This window comes from Myotis daubentonii, chromosome 17, assembly GCF_963259705.1.
Source record: "Myotis daubentonii chromosome 17, mMyoDau2.1, whole genome shotgun sequence".
NCBI classification, from domain to species: Eukaryota; Metazoa; Chordata; class Mammalia; order Chiroptera; family Vespertilionidae; genus Myotis; species Myotis daubentonii.
In genome coordinates this window covers 39,948,321-39,966,502 of record NC_081856.1, presented here as the reverse complement: position 1 = coordinate 39,966,502, position 18,182 = coordinate 39,948,321, and the positions used below count along the sequence as shown (strand labels likewise).

The window sequence follows — 18,182 nt, the reverse complement described above, 5'->3', positions numbered from 1 at the left end:
GAGGCGGAAAGAGACTGGGCTCTCCCAACATTGTGGGAGCTCCTGACCACCAGGCCTGAAGTTCCCGCCCCTAGTGCTGCCACTGTTTGCTGCAGCTGGTTTACTTTGGATCTTTTGTCATTGTCAACTGTCAGCTGACCGGCTGGGAAGATACCTTTGAGTCTGGAGACTTAGGTGGTCACACATGACCTTGAGAGAGCATTTTCAATATTATTGTCAAATTTCCTCAAGCTTCACATTGCACAAACCTCACAATGATTAGACATCGCAAAGCACCAATAATTTCAAGTTCCACAGATTTTTCTGTCAAGCCAAGAAAAAGAAACCCCAAAATTTAGTTGTGAAATTATTGTCAAAAGACCATTGTGGAAAGGTGGAAGGAGTAATTATAAATATGATGAAACTCCTACAAGCTCTACAAGTCTGCCCCACCCTAGGAAAATAAGATTGGATGTCAGGGTGGTTGTGACATCCTCTCTGAAACTGTCCAGTTGAATGATTTCAAAGGTTTCTTTATCTTAGACTTGATATCATGACATGCCCTGTGACACGGCACAAAACACACTTCCCATGTTTAAGAAACTCCAACTTTGATCAGAAGAGGGGGTTTGTAGAAATGTCACCAAAGCAGGAGGAAATGGCTCATTGAGATTCGCTAACTGCGATGGGAGAGAGAGGTGGGTCAGTTTGAGGAGAAATGTGGGCTGGCAGAAGGGGTCATGCCCCTTTCTGGCCATGATTGTCCCACACCAGGGGGAAGGTTGTGCCTGGGCAAACGTGCTTAGAGGGGAAGTGTGTCCTCAGAACACCCTCACCTCCCTTTTCTTTATGCTACTAGTCACCAGACACCAGGACCGTCAAGGGGTAGGAAACAAGTACTAGGGAGAGTTGGTGTTGGCATGGAGTGAAGATGGGAAGCAAGACTCCTGCTGTTTTGCCTTCTTGCTGGTGAAACAATCAGTTTGATTGATTGAGCAAAGTCTATCTGAGAACACATTACATGAGTCACCCCACTTTCCATGGGAGATATGCTTCAAGACCCCCAGTGGGGGGGGGGGGGAAAGACCCCCAGTGAATGCCTGAAACCACAGATAGTACCAAACCCAGGGCAGAGTGAGAGAGCAAGATTTCATCACTCTACTCGGAAGGGCATACAGTTTAAAACTCATGAGTTGTGTATTTTTTTATTTAAAAATATGTATTTTTTTAGTTGTTAAAAGTATTACATATATCTCCTTTTCCCCCCAATGGACCTCTTCCCAGTCGTTCCCACCCCGACCCCACCCCCAGCACATGCCCTCTCCCCGCTACTGTCTGTCTTCATGGGTTATACTTAAATGCATGCATACAAGTCCTTAGGTTGATCTCTCACCTCCTCCCCTCTCCCACTCTCCCCCTCTCGAGCATCAAAGACAGATAAGTGCATCATATTCATCTTCGATGACCTGTCACAGTTAGTAAGAAGCGCTCACTAACTTCATTTTCAGCTTGTCAAATTACAGTACGGGACTCCACAGAGGAATTCTCCCCCCGCCCCCCGCACCACCCCCCGCCAGAGGAATTTTTAAGCGTTTTTGTTCATATTAGTAAGAACACAGATTCAGTGTCATTTACTATTTAATTTGCAGTTTTGCTTTCAAAGAAGTTCATTCGAGTGTTATAAAAAAACAAGTATTGTTCTGCAAAATAAATAACTGTGATGCTGAAATAAACCACTAGATGGCTTCTTGAAAAGACCAACTATTCCTTTGGTTTGCTCAGCAATTTGCTATACAAATATGGTGACCCACTCCCGGCGACCTTATCTCTATTGATATATGGCTATTATCATTTCCTTTTAAAGCTAGAGAGGAAAATAGCTTATTTGTTTATTTGAATATGACTAATGCATCCCTTTGTGGACATTGTGTAATGTGCACATACAATTTCATGGAATTATGACTTTCTAGATTTATAAAATGTATTATTTACATTAAACAAAGTTTCACATTATAATTTAAAGAACATGTGAATTGAGCATAATTATTGAACCTATAGTAGTCCCTCCATGAATATTCATAGAGTAATTAGTTGTTGAATTTGGATACACCTGGCACTGGGCTAAGGCCAGTTGTTACATCTGTACAAAAACTCAACGAGGGAAGTATTGCTTCCATTTTTTAAAAATTATGGCCCAGAAATATTAATTGCTCAGGTAACAAAGTCGATCAGATTAGATTATACTGCTAAATAGATGAAGACAGTATGTTCCACCTTTAATTTGTTAAAACGGCTATTCTCCTAAACAATAAGCAGGAATGGCTTCAGTCCAAATTTAAAAGCAAGCAGAAGAAAAGGTGGTATTACCTGTGCTTTTGTTCTCTAATCTTTGAGATCTTATTGAGATATAACTTGTATATCACAAGTTCATCTATTTGTACAGTTTAATGGTTTTTAATATACTTACCAAGTTTTACAATGTTCATCAACCTACAAAGAAACCTGGACTCATTAGCAGTCACTCACCACCACCTTTCCCCACCCACCTAGTTCCTAGCTCTAGGCAACCATTCATCCACTTTCTATTTCTAGCTTTGAGTATTCAGGACATTTCATATAAATAAAATCGTACAATATATGGTCTTTTGTGAATGGCTTCTTTCATTTAGTATGTTCTCAAAGTTCACTTATGTTGTAGTATGTTTTAACATGTCATTCCTTTTTATTGCCAAATAACATTTCTTTGTATGGCTGTATCACATTCTGTTTATCCATTTATCAAACATACATTTGGGTTGTTTTTCCTTCATGGCTGTTATCAATAATGCTGCTATGAACACTCATGTACACATTTTGTGTGGACATGTTTTCATTTCTTTTGGGCATATACCTAGGAGAGGAATTTTTGGGTCTATGCGGTAACTAACTTTTGAAGCACTGCGATACTGCTTTGCACAGCAGCTGCACACCCACCAGCAGTGGGTGAGGGTTCCAGTTTTTTCACATCCTTGCCAACACTTGTTATTGCCTCTCTTAGGATAGCCCTCCTAGTGAGTATGAAGTGGTTGTTTTCTAATCTTTTTATGCTATTAAAAAAATAAAACACACAGTATTCCAAAATAAAACAGAAATCCTTATACCATGTGGCTGTAAAAAAAAAAACCACACCCTTAAATATAAAGATCTATTCTTCTCCATGTGAAAATATAATACGTTAAAGATGTAGTTCAAGTTCCAAGAGTTATCCTGCTTCCAGTCTCAGCAACAATGCACTTAGTGGTCTTATATTGTTGGTCTTATATGCTGATATTTGAGGGTGACACCTACCTCGGAGATTTCTCGTGAGGATTAGAAGGAAGTACATACGGGCATCTAGTACCATGGTTGGTACTCAGTATTAATAAATGGGTGCTATTTTCATTCCAAATTAAGAAAATGGGACAAAGCACTGTTTTTGCACACTTGGCTAGTGACTCTAATGGTAACGCATGAGCTAGAGAAGTGGAAATCATGTTCCAAATTTAATGATGAAATTTCAAAAAAAACATAGCAAGCATGCAAACAAAATCCAATCAAAGGAAACTAATAGAATCACGATGAAGTTAAAATTCACATGATGCACAATAACAAATACAAAATCTGTACTTAAGGGAAAGCAAACTATGGAACATTACATCTAAAAGCCAAATTAGATAAGGAATTTCTATGTTCTTTGAAATCAGAGCTCAGTTGATAAGATAGAAATGTAAATAAATATTCAGGTAACACTTGATCCTACTGCATTGAAATTGAGAAAAGTTTAATAGTTTTGTTTGTTTTTTAAATCATAATTTCTAAATATAAATTACTTCTCTGCATTTCTGGTATTTGTAGTGCTCAACACACATCACTAAGTTCATAGCATGCAGCCACATCTGTTCTGTTCTGGGCTCTATAGAAGTTCTTCACTTGGGCTTTTTAATAATAAAATAAAGAGGTCTGTGCCAAGATACCACTCTACCTTTGTTTAGTGAGTCTCCTTTTCACTGAGATACAGCCATAATCAAGAAAACAGCCGAATGCTATAAGAAATCTTCTCTTTCAGAAAGCTCCCCTAAGATACAAAAGGATTATTTGGTCCTATCCAAAATGCCCATGAACACATTTGGCCTATGCCAAATATATTGAAAGCATAATACACATGGCCAAGTAGAGTTTATTTCAGGAATGCAATGGTTCAAAATGACAAAAATATGAATATATCAATAACACATTAAAAGATCCAAGGAGAAAAATCATACGATCAACTCCATAGATAATGAAAAGGCATGTGATAAAATTCAACATGCATTCTTGGTTAAATTTAAAAAAAGAATGGGGTTAATGGATGTGCCTTAACATGATTAAATGTATCTATTTCAACCCAATTCATTATAGCCAATATGTTCAACATTATTTTGAATGTAGTAGGCAATGCAATTAATTGAGACAAAGAGTTTTACAAATTGGAGGACATGATTGTGTTACTGGAAAACACACAAAAATGAACTGAAATACTATTATAAATTACAAGAAAATGGGAGTTTAGTAAGTGGGTAGAAAATTAACATAAATAGCCTTCATATATACCAAAATCAGACTAAATTATAAACAGAAAGAACTTCCTTAATAACATAATGATTAAATTCCAAGAATAAACTCGAAAAATGTACAAGATAGCTGTAAAGTAAAATGTAAAACATATCTGAAGTAACAAAAGACTTAAACAAATGGGCACCTTTGTAAGATATGGCACCATGATTTAGACAGATTTAACATAATTATGTCAAATTTCACTAATCTATATAAAAAAAACTGTCTAAAAAATAAAAGTACCAATGGATTTGTTTTGTGGAACTCAGCAAGTTGATTCTATCAAGATGAAAAATAAGCAAGGATGTTTGAAACACATAAAACTACAGTTATTAAAACAGTGTAGGACTGGTGCAAAATAGAAAGGCAGATCAACTGAAGGGAATAGAAGAGTCTAAAAGCATAGTCAAATAATGTGGAAATTTACTATAAGATAAAAGGGTCATTTCAAAAAGTAAAGAAAGGATGAATTTATTTGATAAACAGCTTTGGGATAACTAGGATAACTTGGGGGGGGGGGGAAGGAAGTGATTTAAATTCAGGTTGACCAATGATTTAATGTGAAAAAATCAAATAATTGAAATACCTAACTTCACTTTTAATATTAAAATTTTAATATGACCTGGCCAGGGTGGTTCAGTTGGTTGGAGCACTGTCCCATACACTGAAAGGCCTTGGATTCAATTGTGGTCAGGGCACATACCTGGGTTGCAGGTACAATCCCTAATGGGGGCACATGTAGGAGGCAACTACTGTATGTTTCACTCTCTTATTCATGTTTCTCTCTCTCCCTAAATCAATAAAAGCATATCCTTGTCCTCAGGTAAGGATTTAAAAAAAGGAAACAAAAACCCTTAACTCTGATACATATTTTTGAAAAAAATTTAAATAAAAAGTATGCATAGTAGAATACAATTTGATATATTAAAGATAAACTAGGGGCCGGATGCACGACATTCATGCAAGAGTAGGCCTTCCTTCCTCAGGCTGCTGGCACCAGCTTCCCTCTGGCACCTGGGACCTGGGCTGCCCTCGCAGCCCCGGCTTTGTCTGCAAGGTCATCTGAAAGGACATCCGGAAGGACGTCCAGTCTAATTAGCATATTACGCTTTTATTATTATAGATTACATATATCATTTATATATGGATATATTAATGTATCTATATGGTATTTTGGAAGGATATTGAAGAATCTGGTATTGGTATCTATCTCTCTGAAAGGGAACTAAAAGATGGATGTCAGGTAGGAGAGAGACTTAGGTTTTACTGTTTGACCCAGAAAGATTTATTAGTTAAGAAAAAATTTAAAACATGTGCTTGGAAACAAACCCAAAAAACCCTATGCATGGCAGTCTATTCTATAGGGGTCTGAAATGCATCCAAACATAATATAAAGAGAACTGATTGGGTTACTGCATTGATTGATGATACATCAACCAGAGGTAGTTTTTCCAAGGCAAATAACATCCAGGTCCGCAGGGAGTCTCATCCCCCAGTGCTGGTATAAGCAACAACCTTACTAAAAAGCAGAAGTTAAGGAAGAGCTCCCCAAACCCCATGCTGTTCCTTCTTGAGAGACATGCTACATACTTGAAGGCCTGAATCTGTATATGCACCAAAATGAAACAAAAGTAAGAGCAATTTAGATTTAAAAAGTACCCCAAAGCAATACAAAAAAAGTCATTTTAATTTTGATACATATTAAAACATTTCAGTCAGTTTCTCCTGACAGCATAACACGACAAATACACAAGACCTCAAACATGCTTTAAAATGACATTCAGCAAAGTATTTAAAACTTAATAAATAGCAATAATCACACACAAATACATACTTCATAATCATTAAGCTACGAAAACAGACAGCTAAAGAATAAATAAACAGGAATTGACAATAAAAATAATATGTGGGGTCTGCAAATTCCTCTACTTAAAATAGGGGCTGATCTAAATGATTTAATTTGTTTTTCAACATGTAGCATGATCCCCCTCAAGAATAAAATATATTGAAAAAGTCACTTTCTTATAATAATGCAGTCTTTAAATACAACAAATAAATATAAAACCAGCAAAGAAATTTCAATTTGTAATAAAAATGCCCCCTTTACCCCCCAAAGCTATGGAAATATATAGTTATTGTGGTAGCAAATAATAGTATTTAAAGTGATAGTGCTTATGCACTAAACTCATCTGAGACCTTTATATGATTTTAGTGCAAATCCCTAGGGTCCGATACAAGCATAACCCTATCCAGGGAAAGACATTACCAGGTGGAGCTTATCTTGTACAATTTTTGTACACATTTTACAAAGTTCAAGATTTAATGCATAGTAGAATATCTTCATCCGCTCAATCCTGTCCCTAAATAGAGATGAAAAAGAAATGACTTGTAATTTTACCATTTGGTTTAATACCATATTAGAGTATTAAAGTCAAGATTAGAAAACCTATAAAAGAGTTTCATTTTTGCCATTAGTTTACCTAACTTTATCTAAATTTCACATCACTGCATGTTCAACATAAGAGAAAAAATTTTAGACGAAGTTTTTTTTCCCTTTAACAAGTTCTTATTATGATGAAATCCAATAATATTTGGACAAATGATATATAAATAAAAACACATGTGAGTATAAGGGTCCCCACCCTGCATTGGGAGTACATTAACAACCTTGACTTCTAGTATATTAAGTTACAAGATGTATTGGCAAAAGCAGAAAGGGTTCAATTAAAATAAGATATTTTGTACAAATAATAGTTTTAACATAGAATAAACTGACATCAAATGAGTTTCAGCAGCCATATTTCTAACATGAACTAGAGTACCAGGATAAAAACAATGAGAAACAAATGGAAGAACATCATTGAACAATATGAATACATAATGCATGTTTAGCTGCTAAAATAGCAAACTCTAAAGTTACAAATTGTTTAATTTAACCATGCAGGCTAACATACAATAATAAGAAATCCCCCTGCATCTTTTTTCTCTTTAAATTAATACTAGTTTAATTGTAAAGTTACAAAACAATGACTGGATATTGCTCCAACTTGTATCTAATTTCCTTTATGTGATTCGTACCTAACAAAGTAACAAAGCCTCATCATCACTCGTTTCGTTTTTCAGCGTTGCCTCTAAGCACGTGTCCGGTATCTGGGCAGTGTGCACAATGCCACAGCGCTCACAGGGGCCGTCTCGGCTGCCTGGCCTCACGCCAGCGTTTGTTGCAGTATGTGGCTGCCTGAAGCCTTGGCCTTGATCTGAGGCAAGATCAAGAAGAGGTCTAGAGCAGTCGTTCACCTCCAAGTCTGAAGCTCCATCAGAAACTGGAATTAGCATTTCCACGTCATCATCTTCTTCTCTTCCACTGACCCCGTTATCAAGCTGTCTCAAAGGACTCTGGTTCTGATTTACGGAGCTTGATCGACCTAACGTAAAACGTACCCAGCGCAGCCCCTGAGTCATCCGACTGAGTGCACTTGTGAGCTGGTGACGAGCTGGACTCACACTTGGGGGTTCCACGCCGGTCGCGTCCCTCCCATTATCGGAGCGGCCGCCCCGGGCACTCTGAGTGGAGGAACTTCCACTGGCTCCCACCGTTGCCTCTACGGCTGTGGTGGGAGGGACTTTCTGGGGCAGAGGAGCTGCAACCCCACCAGATGCTCCGGCTGCATCTCTCCTCTCACTCTCTGTGTCTGTGTCGTCTGACTCCACGGAAAACAAACTTCTGTGAGTGTGATTCCTTTCAGGTTCCCTGCTGGTACCCTGACTAGGGACAACCTCGTCACCATCTGCTGAGACCAAAGCCAATGACCCTGAATGACGCGATCTTGCAAAGTTGAAAATGCGATTCCAAATGTTGCTGGATCTGCCTGCCATAGGAAGCCTGATGGAAGTAAATCCAAGCTGGGATCGTACAGCTAGCCTCAGGTTTTCCAGAACAGAAGCCTACGAAAAGAAGAGATCTTTAAGAAAGCAAACCAGTACAAAGATTGAAAACACCCTTCTAGGAAGACTGTGCTGTGGCTGAAAACTCTATTCCTCACTGCTAGGGTCTATGAAGGAAGAATAAAGTTTTCTTGACTACACAGGCTCAGCTCACTATGGAGCCTAATGTACAACTTGAACCACTGCTCACTGTGTAAGATTCTCTTAACACGTCATTTTTCATATGCAACGTCAAGGTGATATTTCGTATCAGTTATAACAGCTACTTATTTAAGAACCTCACATAGTAATCCAATCCTGAAAGTGTACCAAAGTCAAAAGATAAAATCTGATACTTCTGTAGCTGGGGAGATGGGCGAATCGCCACCACAATTCACTAACTGACCTAAGCAGTGTGGAACTAGGCCCATAGCTGTTCTTCGGTTTTGTTGTTGTTTTTTGCTGTTGTTTGATTTTTAACACAGAACAAGTGAATCTTGAATTACAAGGTTGAGACTTTCCAAAACGTGAAAATTATATTTCAGTTGGTTCTCAAGGATTTGTTGTGTGACTGGACACTGAGGACTTGTAAATAAAGGAACTAATATATCTGTTATACAGCACAGGAATGAATGAATGAATGAATGAATGAATGAATGAATGAATAAATAAATTTGTAATATGGCACAGGAAACAAAAAGCTAAAGAAATTAATTAATTTGTTAATAGCACTACACAAAGGTATCTGAGACATTTGAATTCCTTCTTTCTCTTTAAAGATGAAGTTTTATTTTCCAGTTTAGTATTAAGTATTAAATTATGTCCTTATTATTTGCAATTGGTGATTTTTAATTAGTACATATGGGAGTGATTTAATTAGTACATATTGTCCAACTGAAAAGGGAAATCTACTTTTTTTCTAGATGAATGAGTTTATAGACTATGAAAAAAACCAAAACAAAAACCAAGCCTACCGCATTATATAAGACAGTCTTTAAGCTCCATCTAGTGGTTATTAAAAAGGAATATTCCAATGTGGGACAAACATGGCTTTATCAATCTGGCAGTTAGTACTGGAAATACGGCCTTCCCAGGACACAACGGTGAACTGGCACCTCCTTCCAAATGATGATCCAGGTTTCCTCTGCCCCTCCCCTCGCAGGTGAAACCAGGAAGAAGTGACAGCACACATTCTCTGTCACACTCTATGATGGGCTATTCCAGCATGTTACTAATATGTTACTAGCATGTTAATTTTAGTATTCATTCTTAAGTCTTCTAAATGTTCAGTTGAAGTAGAAATCGATGTGAGAAATTTCACTTTGGGTTTTAATTAAATTAACCAAGAGTAAAATGCTTAAGAACCATAGAACCAAGTCAGAAGAATGAAAAGTATACTTTTGTATGTTGTGGTATTTGTTAAGATACAATGAAACAATGATGCTTTCAAATTCTCCATATATAACCCTTGACTTCACTGCAAAAATGTTGAGAGTCACGGGTCCGTCATCAAACATTCAAGTACAGGTTTCATTTTAAGAGGCACTGAAACAGAAATCATGAGTTGCGATATACCTGATTAGGTGAACACACAGGAAAATCTTCGACCGGTGGGATTAAGCCCTGAGCAATCAACTGTCCGTATGAGGGGGGAGCTTCTCTTCTTAGCAATTCTGCTTCCACTCTTGACAGCTGTGTTTCAAATGATCTTTGAGAAGAAACAAGGGAATTAAGAGGGTTAAAGAAAAAGGCAAGCAAAAAAAAATTATTTTTAATCATCACTAATCAAAACAATATGAATCTTAATATATTTATTTGATCATCGTAAAAGCTTAGTCAACCAACATTTACTGATACCTATGCTACCCCTACGCTGAGAACAGAGATGAAGCAGTGTGTCCTCAGGGGCTTTACACTGGCAGCCTGGGTCATTGAGTTTTTTTTGTTGTTTTTTTAATCCTCACCCAAGGATATTTCCCCACTGATTTTATGAGAGAGTAGAAGAGAGAGGGAAAGACAGAGAGAAATACCGATGTGAGAGAAACGCATCCATTGGTTGCCTCCTACACAAGCCCTACCAGGGCCCGGGCTGGGGAGGAGCCTGCAACTGAGGTACATGCCCTTGACCGGAATGGAACCCGGCACCCTTCAGGCCACAGGCCGATGCTCTATCCACTGGGCCACTGAGTTTTCATAAATTAAAAATCCCTGTACAAGGAAAAGGTACTAGATGCCTACTGCAATCCACAACCACTGAGCCACGCCAGCCGGGCTCCTATTAGCTCTTTATATGTAGCTTAGCTCCGGAGAAACTGAACTATGCTTATCCTCTGAGCACGGCTGGCATTCCTATCTCTATGTATTTTCCCAGGCTGTTTTTTCAACTATACCTTTTCCCTATCTACTTTCTACTCATAGATTTCAAATGGCACTTGTTCAATGAAGGCCTCCCCCATCCTTCTTATGAGAGCAGGCATCTTTGCACTTTCGTGCCAGTTTGTTTTATAGCTCTTACAACACTTAACATTTTTGCCATCTTATTCTATCCACTCATTCCTTCCTCCTAATTGTAAACTACCTGTGAGATTGTCTTATTCATTTTTCTATTCATCTGTATAGCGCTTTGAACACAGTAGGTTCTCAAATATCTGAAATTATAAAAATACGGGTTACAAAATACAGCTCAGAATCGCAGCTTGTAAAATTCCTACAAAACAGACTAATCTGAAAATAGGAACCAGTAAATACAGATCAACTATTTTCACGTCATAAATCCAAGTACTGATTCACTTTTTTAAATGTGTGTAGCCTTCTGAGTCTTCAGCTTTTCACACTAATTTCTTAAATCAACAATGTTTATTTATTTCTAAAATAATATGAAACAAAGACATATGGCTAACCACAGTAAGGTGCTCGTTATAAATATTTGGGCCGTATTTTTATCGTAGAGGGCATTACCATTATAGTTTTGTCTTGATACTGACCTTCGCTCAAACATTCTCAGGGAATAAAGCTTACAGGTACATCCCAACGCAATGACGAGCAGCAGGCCGCAGATGAGGCTGCCGATGACGGCCGCGGTTATGACCCTGGTGGGCACAATCACCGGGCAGTTCTCCTCATCGCTGCCATCGCCGCAGTCATCCTGAGAATCACACACCCAGCTCTCAAACACACAGCGATTGTTTTTACAGTGAAAATTCCCAGGCTGGCAAAAAAAGCAGTTTTTTTCGTCCGAGCCATTCGGGCAGTGATTCTGGTAGTTGCAGCGATCAGAACGAGGGTAACAGACACCGTTTCGGGAACATGGGAACTCCTCCTTCTGGCACATGGTACAGTTGACTTCATCCCTCCCGTTGGGGCAATGCCAATACCCATCACAGCGCTGCTGCTCAGTGTAGCACCCCCAGTTACCCCCACAGGGTATCTCCCAGGGCAAACAGAAGCCGTCTACTTGGTAAGTGGCGTTAAAGCCCCTTGCAGCATTCACTTTATCCGCACAGAAATGGACCCGTATCTGTCCAGAGGAAGAAACCACTGTAAGAGGCGCATGAGAATCAAAGGCAGTCAGCACACGCAAGAGCTTGTGCGGGTTCTCCTCTAATCCATCGTATATTTTGACATAATCACCATAACCAGTACCATCAAGTTTAAAGTCTGTGAAGCGTAGAATGACTTTGCGATGATCACCAGTGTCTATTAACCAGGTGCAGTTGCTTCCAGGAGGATAAAAGTCTGGGTAATTGGGAGAATTAAAAGTACCATAAAAGTATTTCAGCCACTGCCCACAAGTTGGCACATCACAGTCTATTTCATCTCCGAGGTCCAGGCAGTCAATGTTCCCGTCACATTTCAAAGACTCGGGGAGGCAAGTGTACACTTTGGTAAACCGAGACAGACACTGAAACTGGCTGTAAGCACAGGGCTGGAAAGCAGCGGGGGTGGGAGCATTAGCTTCTGTAGCACAGATCTCCTCATCGGAACCATCTCCGCATTCATCCATGTTATTGCATTTCCAGGCTTCCGGGATACACTTCCCATTTCCACAGCGGAACTGATCGCAAGCACAGTGTGGCTCCTCAGATTTCCCTGGGAGAGCATGGGAGGGACGGAGGGAGCGGAGAGGTCAGGAGAAAAAAACATGCTCTTTAAAATAAAAAATATGTAAGAGTGAGTGATATATTTATAACAAATGTTGAGTAAGCCCAAGTGAAAGGGTTTCAAAAATCTTGTTTTAAAAAGTAGGTTAAGCTCTAATGGCAAATTAATATTAGCTCATTAATTACTCAGCAATTTATTAAAAACTTATGATTTGTTCCATAAAGATCTTTGTGGTTTGATCTTAAAGAGAACAAACCAATTCTGTTTTTATAGAAAGCTGTTTTACTGCAGAACATCCAGTAAAATGATGTAAGACACATAAACCAACAGGATATATTGCCTAAAAATTTTAAGTAACCTATTGCATAAACATTGAAATGATAGACATTTTGAAATAAAGAGAAATTCATCCACAGGAATCACCTTTTCAAATCAATTTTCTCATATTCTTTTTTAGGTGTTTATATAGATAACACAATATTTTGCTATGTATATTATAGTATATTTTGTAGGAACATTAACTTAAATTTTTGCTAAGATTATATGATCAACTTTATGTTTATAGCATTTCATGTAATCATAACACAGCACTTCCAGTCTATAATTTCTATTGTTTTAACATAACTGCAAAATATTGCATGAATCTGAGATAAAGGTATAAATTTAATCATCATAATGGGGGAAGGAGACAGAAAAAAATGGAAATGCTCATCTAATTCTAACTATCTTAGTGTACCGTCCTGAATATAAAACGAGGTAGAGAAGAAAACCAAACATTAGATCTCTACAATCCCAAAATTGACAATGTTGGGCCAATGCTAACATCTCCACTAACAACTTGTTTATTGGTAAATAGGTGACAGAAAATGTGCTTCAGAACCTAAATAGTACAAAGACTATGTTTTTAAGAAAAAAAAAAATGAACATAAGTTTGCTAAAAATGGCCATGTGCCTCAGAAGATGTAAAATTATTTCAGCAAAAAATATACATAGCTCCACTGCTGAGTTCTTCACATTTGTATGACCTGGTCACTCTCTTTGGATACAGTTTAAAAACAGCCAATATACTATAAACCATGAGGGTGAATCTGAGTGTGTCTTTTTGTAAAGACAATGGTAATTCACAAACAAAAATGTATTCTGAAGTAACTTTCAGGATATGGGGAAGTAGCGAAAGGAGAAAAAGTTCTTTTAAACTAAATGTATTTAAAATATTTAAAAGCAAAGTGGCCTTTGTTTATAAAATTAATCATTTCATTAGGATGATACAAAACACCGTTTTAAGGCCCAGTTCTAGGGCCCCTGGACCTTTAGCTGCTAACTCCCCCCTCACAGCTGCCTGGAGAACAGTCTCGATGAAATGAACACTGCCGGAAGACTGGCACCCAAGTGCCTGAGCAGTTACTACTGTCGAATTCTGTTCAGCACCTTTCTCCTTCTTAGAAACACACCTGAAAAGTATGCCAGTCTGAAACCTTTCCGAGAGACACTGTCATCAGAGTGGAACCGGATCCAGACGTGGTCTTGTGAAGAAATGTAGGGTGGTGGGATTGTGGAGCCACAAGCTCGGTAGCTCTCAATATTCTTGTATGTTTCTATTGTCAACCAGTCCAAACTGCACCTTCTGGACCCCTGAATGTCAAAATCCTGAAAACTACAAAACACACAAGAAAGTCAGAAAAGGCTATTAGATAGGGTAATTATAATACAACTAGAGGCCCGGTGCACGGAATTCATGCATGGGTAGGGTCCCTAGGCCTGGCCAGCGATCAGGGCCGATCGGGGCCTTCTGGTTGCCAACCTGGGCCTCCCTTCCCCAGCTATCGGCTGCTGGCCGGGGCCTTTCTTTGTTCTGCGCCACGCACACCCTGGTGGTCAGCGCATGTCATGGCGAGCGATCGAACTCCTGGTCAAACTCTCGAGGGGACAATTTGCACATTAGGCTTTTATATATATAAATGTATAATCTCCTTGGTTTTCCAGGCATACAACTATACCTTCTACACTAATAAAAGAGAAACATGCAAATTGGTGTCACTCTGCTATGCCCACCAGCCAATCAGAGTGACTGCAAATTAACCCAACAAAGATGGCGGTTAATTTGCATACGTAGGCGTGGAGTGAAGAGTAAAGGCTCCAGCCGGAGTGAAGACTGAAGAGGCTTGGCTTCTCTGCTGCCTCACTGCGGCTGGACCAAAGGCCTGGGTCCCAGGTGCCGGAGGAAAACCGGTGCCGGCAGCCAGGGGAAGGAAGGCCTATTGCACGGATCTCCTTAGTGCAACGGGCCTCTAGTCAGCAAATAATAATGCTGTCCACTGTCCCTATATTCATCTTTCTCTGATTCCAGAGTAATACTTCTTTATCAGTAATGTCAGATTCCAAAAACAAGTGATAGCTGGTGCCTTTTCCATCTTCTCTCTTTGTGTATGTGTTTAGGAAAGACTACTGCTAATGCAGAATATCCTAAATTGTCTTGTGTTTGAACCCAAAACACCACTCTGTAATCTAACACACACAGAGAAAGCCAGCAGTCTCTTAGATTATATTGGTCATCTGCTTGCTTAATGAAAAGTTTATAGTTTACATTTTCAGGAGAGCAAATAGCATAAATCTGAGCAAAGTATAAAGAACTAAAAATAGCCGAAACCGGTTTGGCTCAGTGGATAGAGCGTCGGCTTGCGGACTGAAAGGTCCCAGGTTCGATTCCGGTCAAGGGCATGTACCTGGGTTGCGGGCATATCCCCAGTAGGAGATGTGCAGGAGGCAGCTGATCGATGTTTCTCTCTCATCGATGTTTCTAACTCTCTATCTCTCTCCCTTCTTCCTCTCTGTAAAAAGTCAATAAAATATATTTTTAAAAAAAAACCAAAAAACTAAAAATAAAATTTTCAGTGAAAAGTCCCAGAGTTTGAAAATACCTTTTTTACGTAAGTTACTTTATAGTTAAATATTATCCTGTAGTTCACAAAATGTGGGCATGAGTAAATAGCAAAAAGTCAAGTAAATAAAAGCACGTACATAATTAGCTACTGCTATGAAAAAAGAAAAACCAAACTATCATTTTCTAATAACATATCTCACCAAAAAGTGAAGATCTGACTTTATCTCCTTGCCTCTGCCTTAAACTAAGTTATAATAAAGTTAATTATCCAAGATTATTATACCAGGATATTTTCTCTCTACATATTCTGAATAACTATAACAAAGGCTGGCAGACAATTCGATTAGTTCCACTTTTCACTATTATGAATAATGTTTTAAAGAATCAACACTAATAAAAGAGAAAAATGGTAATTGGCGTATGAGCTACCCTTTTCATTGGCTAATCAGGGCTATATGCAAATTAACTGCCAACTATGATTGGCAGTTAACTGCCAACTAAGATTGGCAGTTAACTGCCAACAAGATGGCGGTTAATTTGCATATGTAGGCACAATGCAGGGAGGCAAAAGGGAAAGCAGGAAGAAGCCCCCTGCCACTGACAGTGATCGGAAACCCAGGGGGGAGCTAAGAGCTGGGGGGCAGGGCAAAGGCGGCCCTGGGGCCGCCTTTGCCCTGCCCCCCAGCCATGATCGGAGAATCAGGTGCCTTTTCCTCCCTGGCCAGTGATAGCAGGAAGTAGGGGTGGAGCCAGCGATGGGAGCTGGGCACGGTCGAAGCTGGCAGTCCCAGGAGCTAGGGGTCCCTTGCCTGGGCCTAAAGCGAAGCCCACGATCGTGGGGCCGCTGCAGCTGCGGGTCCCCGCTGCCCGGGCCGGACGCCTAGGCCAGAGGCGTCAGGCCTGGGCAAGGGGCCGATCCTGCGATTGGAGGGTGATGGGGGTCAACGCCTGAGGGCTCCCAGTATGTGAGAGGGGGCAGGCTGGGCTGAGGGACACTCCCCCCCCCCACACACACACAGTGCACGAATTTCGTGCACCGGGCCCCTAGTCCTTATATATGCACCTCTCTCTATACACATGAACAAGTATTTCTCTAGGACATATTTTTCTGGAAGTAGAACTACTAGGTCAAAAGTCAAAATTCTACTGAGAGAAATGTTCCATGGAGTATATAGGAAAGTACCTTATACCCCATAACTCTGGCAAAAGGAAATATTCTGTTTTTTAAAAAAATGTGTTGCCAATTAGGTGGACAAAAGATTATCACTGCTCTATTTTGTGTTTCCTTATTTACTGAGATTGAAACTCTTTTTCTTATTCTCTTCTAGCCTGTATGGAATGCCTTTCCATTTTCTTAATGGTATCTTTTAATGAGTTTTTAATTTCAGTTTTGATCAAGCCTAATTTATTTTTTCCTTTATGTTTAGTGCTATACTGTCCCCTCTAAGATACTTTTGCCTACCCCAAGGTCCCAAAGATATTCCACAATGTCCTTTGGTAACATTTTAGAGTTTTAGCTTTCACATTCATACTTAGGACTGATCTTAAATTAATGTTTGTGTGTTCTCAGGGATAGGCTGAGATTCTTATACTATTTTTGTTCTATCATGCAATTAAATCATTGTCCGATCACCCTGAGCTTGTGGAGGTTTGATTTTACATTTTGTTAAGTGAGTTTATTCAACTTTGTCCTCAGTCTTAGGTGAAGTCTTAATTTTAGGGCACTGTCTTTACTTATAAAGTATTTACCAAGCCCCTTGAACTCAGCAGGTTTCAAACTCTGATCTTTTGAACAATTTAAGATTTTACTTCACTATTCACAAGTGATACTTGATTATATATATATATGTGCATGGAAAGTTTGGTATTACCATGACAATAATTTCAGTAAGAACGAGGACAAAAATCACTGTCTCATTCATTAGGTTGTGTATATCCATTCAGTAACTCCTTCCAGAATTTAGGGAATCTTCCTTTAGATATGGAGCTCACCTCTAATTTTATTCTGCATTTCAGTATTCTGCTTGTTTTTAGGGTGGCTTACTTGTGAAATCTCAAGGATCCAACACATGATCAGAACCAGATGGCAGTAATCCATGCAGCCTCCTCCGTGCTGGCAAGAACTTCCAAGTTTTACATAACTGATCTGGGAGGCTGTACATTTCATTTTGGGGCTGGATTTTTTAGGTTAAAAGACAAAAATCTCTGAAAATTCTAGTTTTATGTTGAAAAAGATCCAACACTTGGAACCCCTATGGTAAAAATGCTATTTTATACACACATATTTATACTTGGTCATATTACAAGTAACAGAAAAACAGACATACTGCTCAGATTCCAACCTGGGTATGTTTGCACAAAGATAACCTCAGTGGCACATCCCACCAATGCATGGAGAGAATCACCTCCCCGCAGGAGTGGAAGAGGAGGCCTGGGGCTGAGGGGGCCAAAGGAAAACAAGCCAGTGGTCCCTGTTTTACGGATTCCACAGAACAATGGGAATAGACCACAGTTGTGTGTCTCAAGAGAAAATGGTTCTCGCATTAATAAAAGGATATAGAAAAGAGGGGAAAAAATTCAAAGGTAGGCTCCATTTACAATCTCATTTTAATAAATGTTAAGTGGAGGGATTTAAGTCTATGATCTGCCAAGTTTCTTCTACTAGTAATTCTAAAATTCCATGCTT

At 39.1% G+C, this 18,182-nt stretch overlaps 1 protein-coding gene across 1 annotated transcript in view; it reads right to left on the bottom strand.

Annotated features, from left to right (window-relative positions):
* Positions 1 to 6,259: 6,259 nt before the first annotated feature.
* Positions 6,260 to 18,182, bottom strand: part of LRP12 (LDL receptor related protein 12) — a 51,368-nt gene continuing 39,445 nt past the window's right edge. The window contains exons 4-7 of the mRNA XM_059671940.1: positions 14,067 to 14,269; positions 11,499 to 12,603; positions 10,090 to 10,222; positions 6,260 to 8,535 (exon numbers count right to left, since the gene is read on the bottom strand). Of these exons, the coding sequence (XP_059527923.1) occupies positions 7,669 to 8,535; positions 10,090 to 10,222; positions 11,499 to 12,603; positions 14,067 to 14,269 (2,308 nt within the window). The 3' untranslated portion in view covers positions 6,260 to 7,668. The remainder of the gene's footprint in view (positions 8,536 to 10,089; positions 10,223 to 11,498; positions 12,604 to 14,066; positions 14,270 to 18,182) is intronic.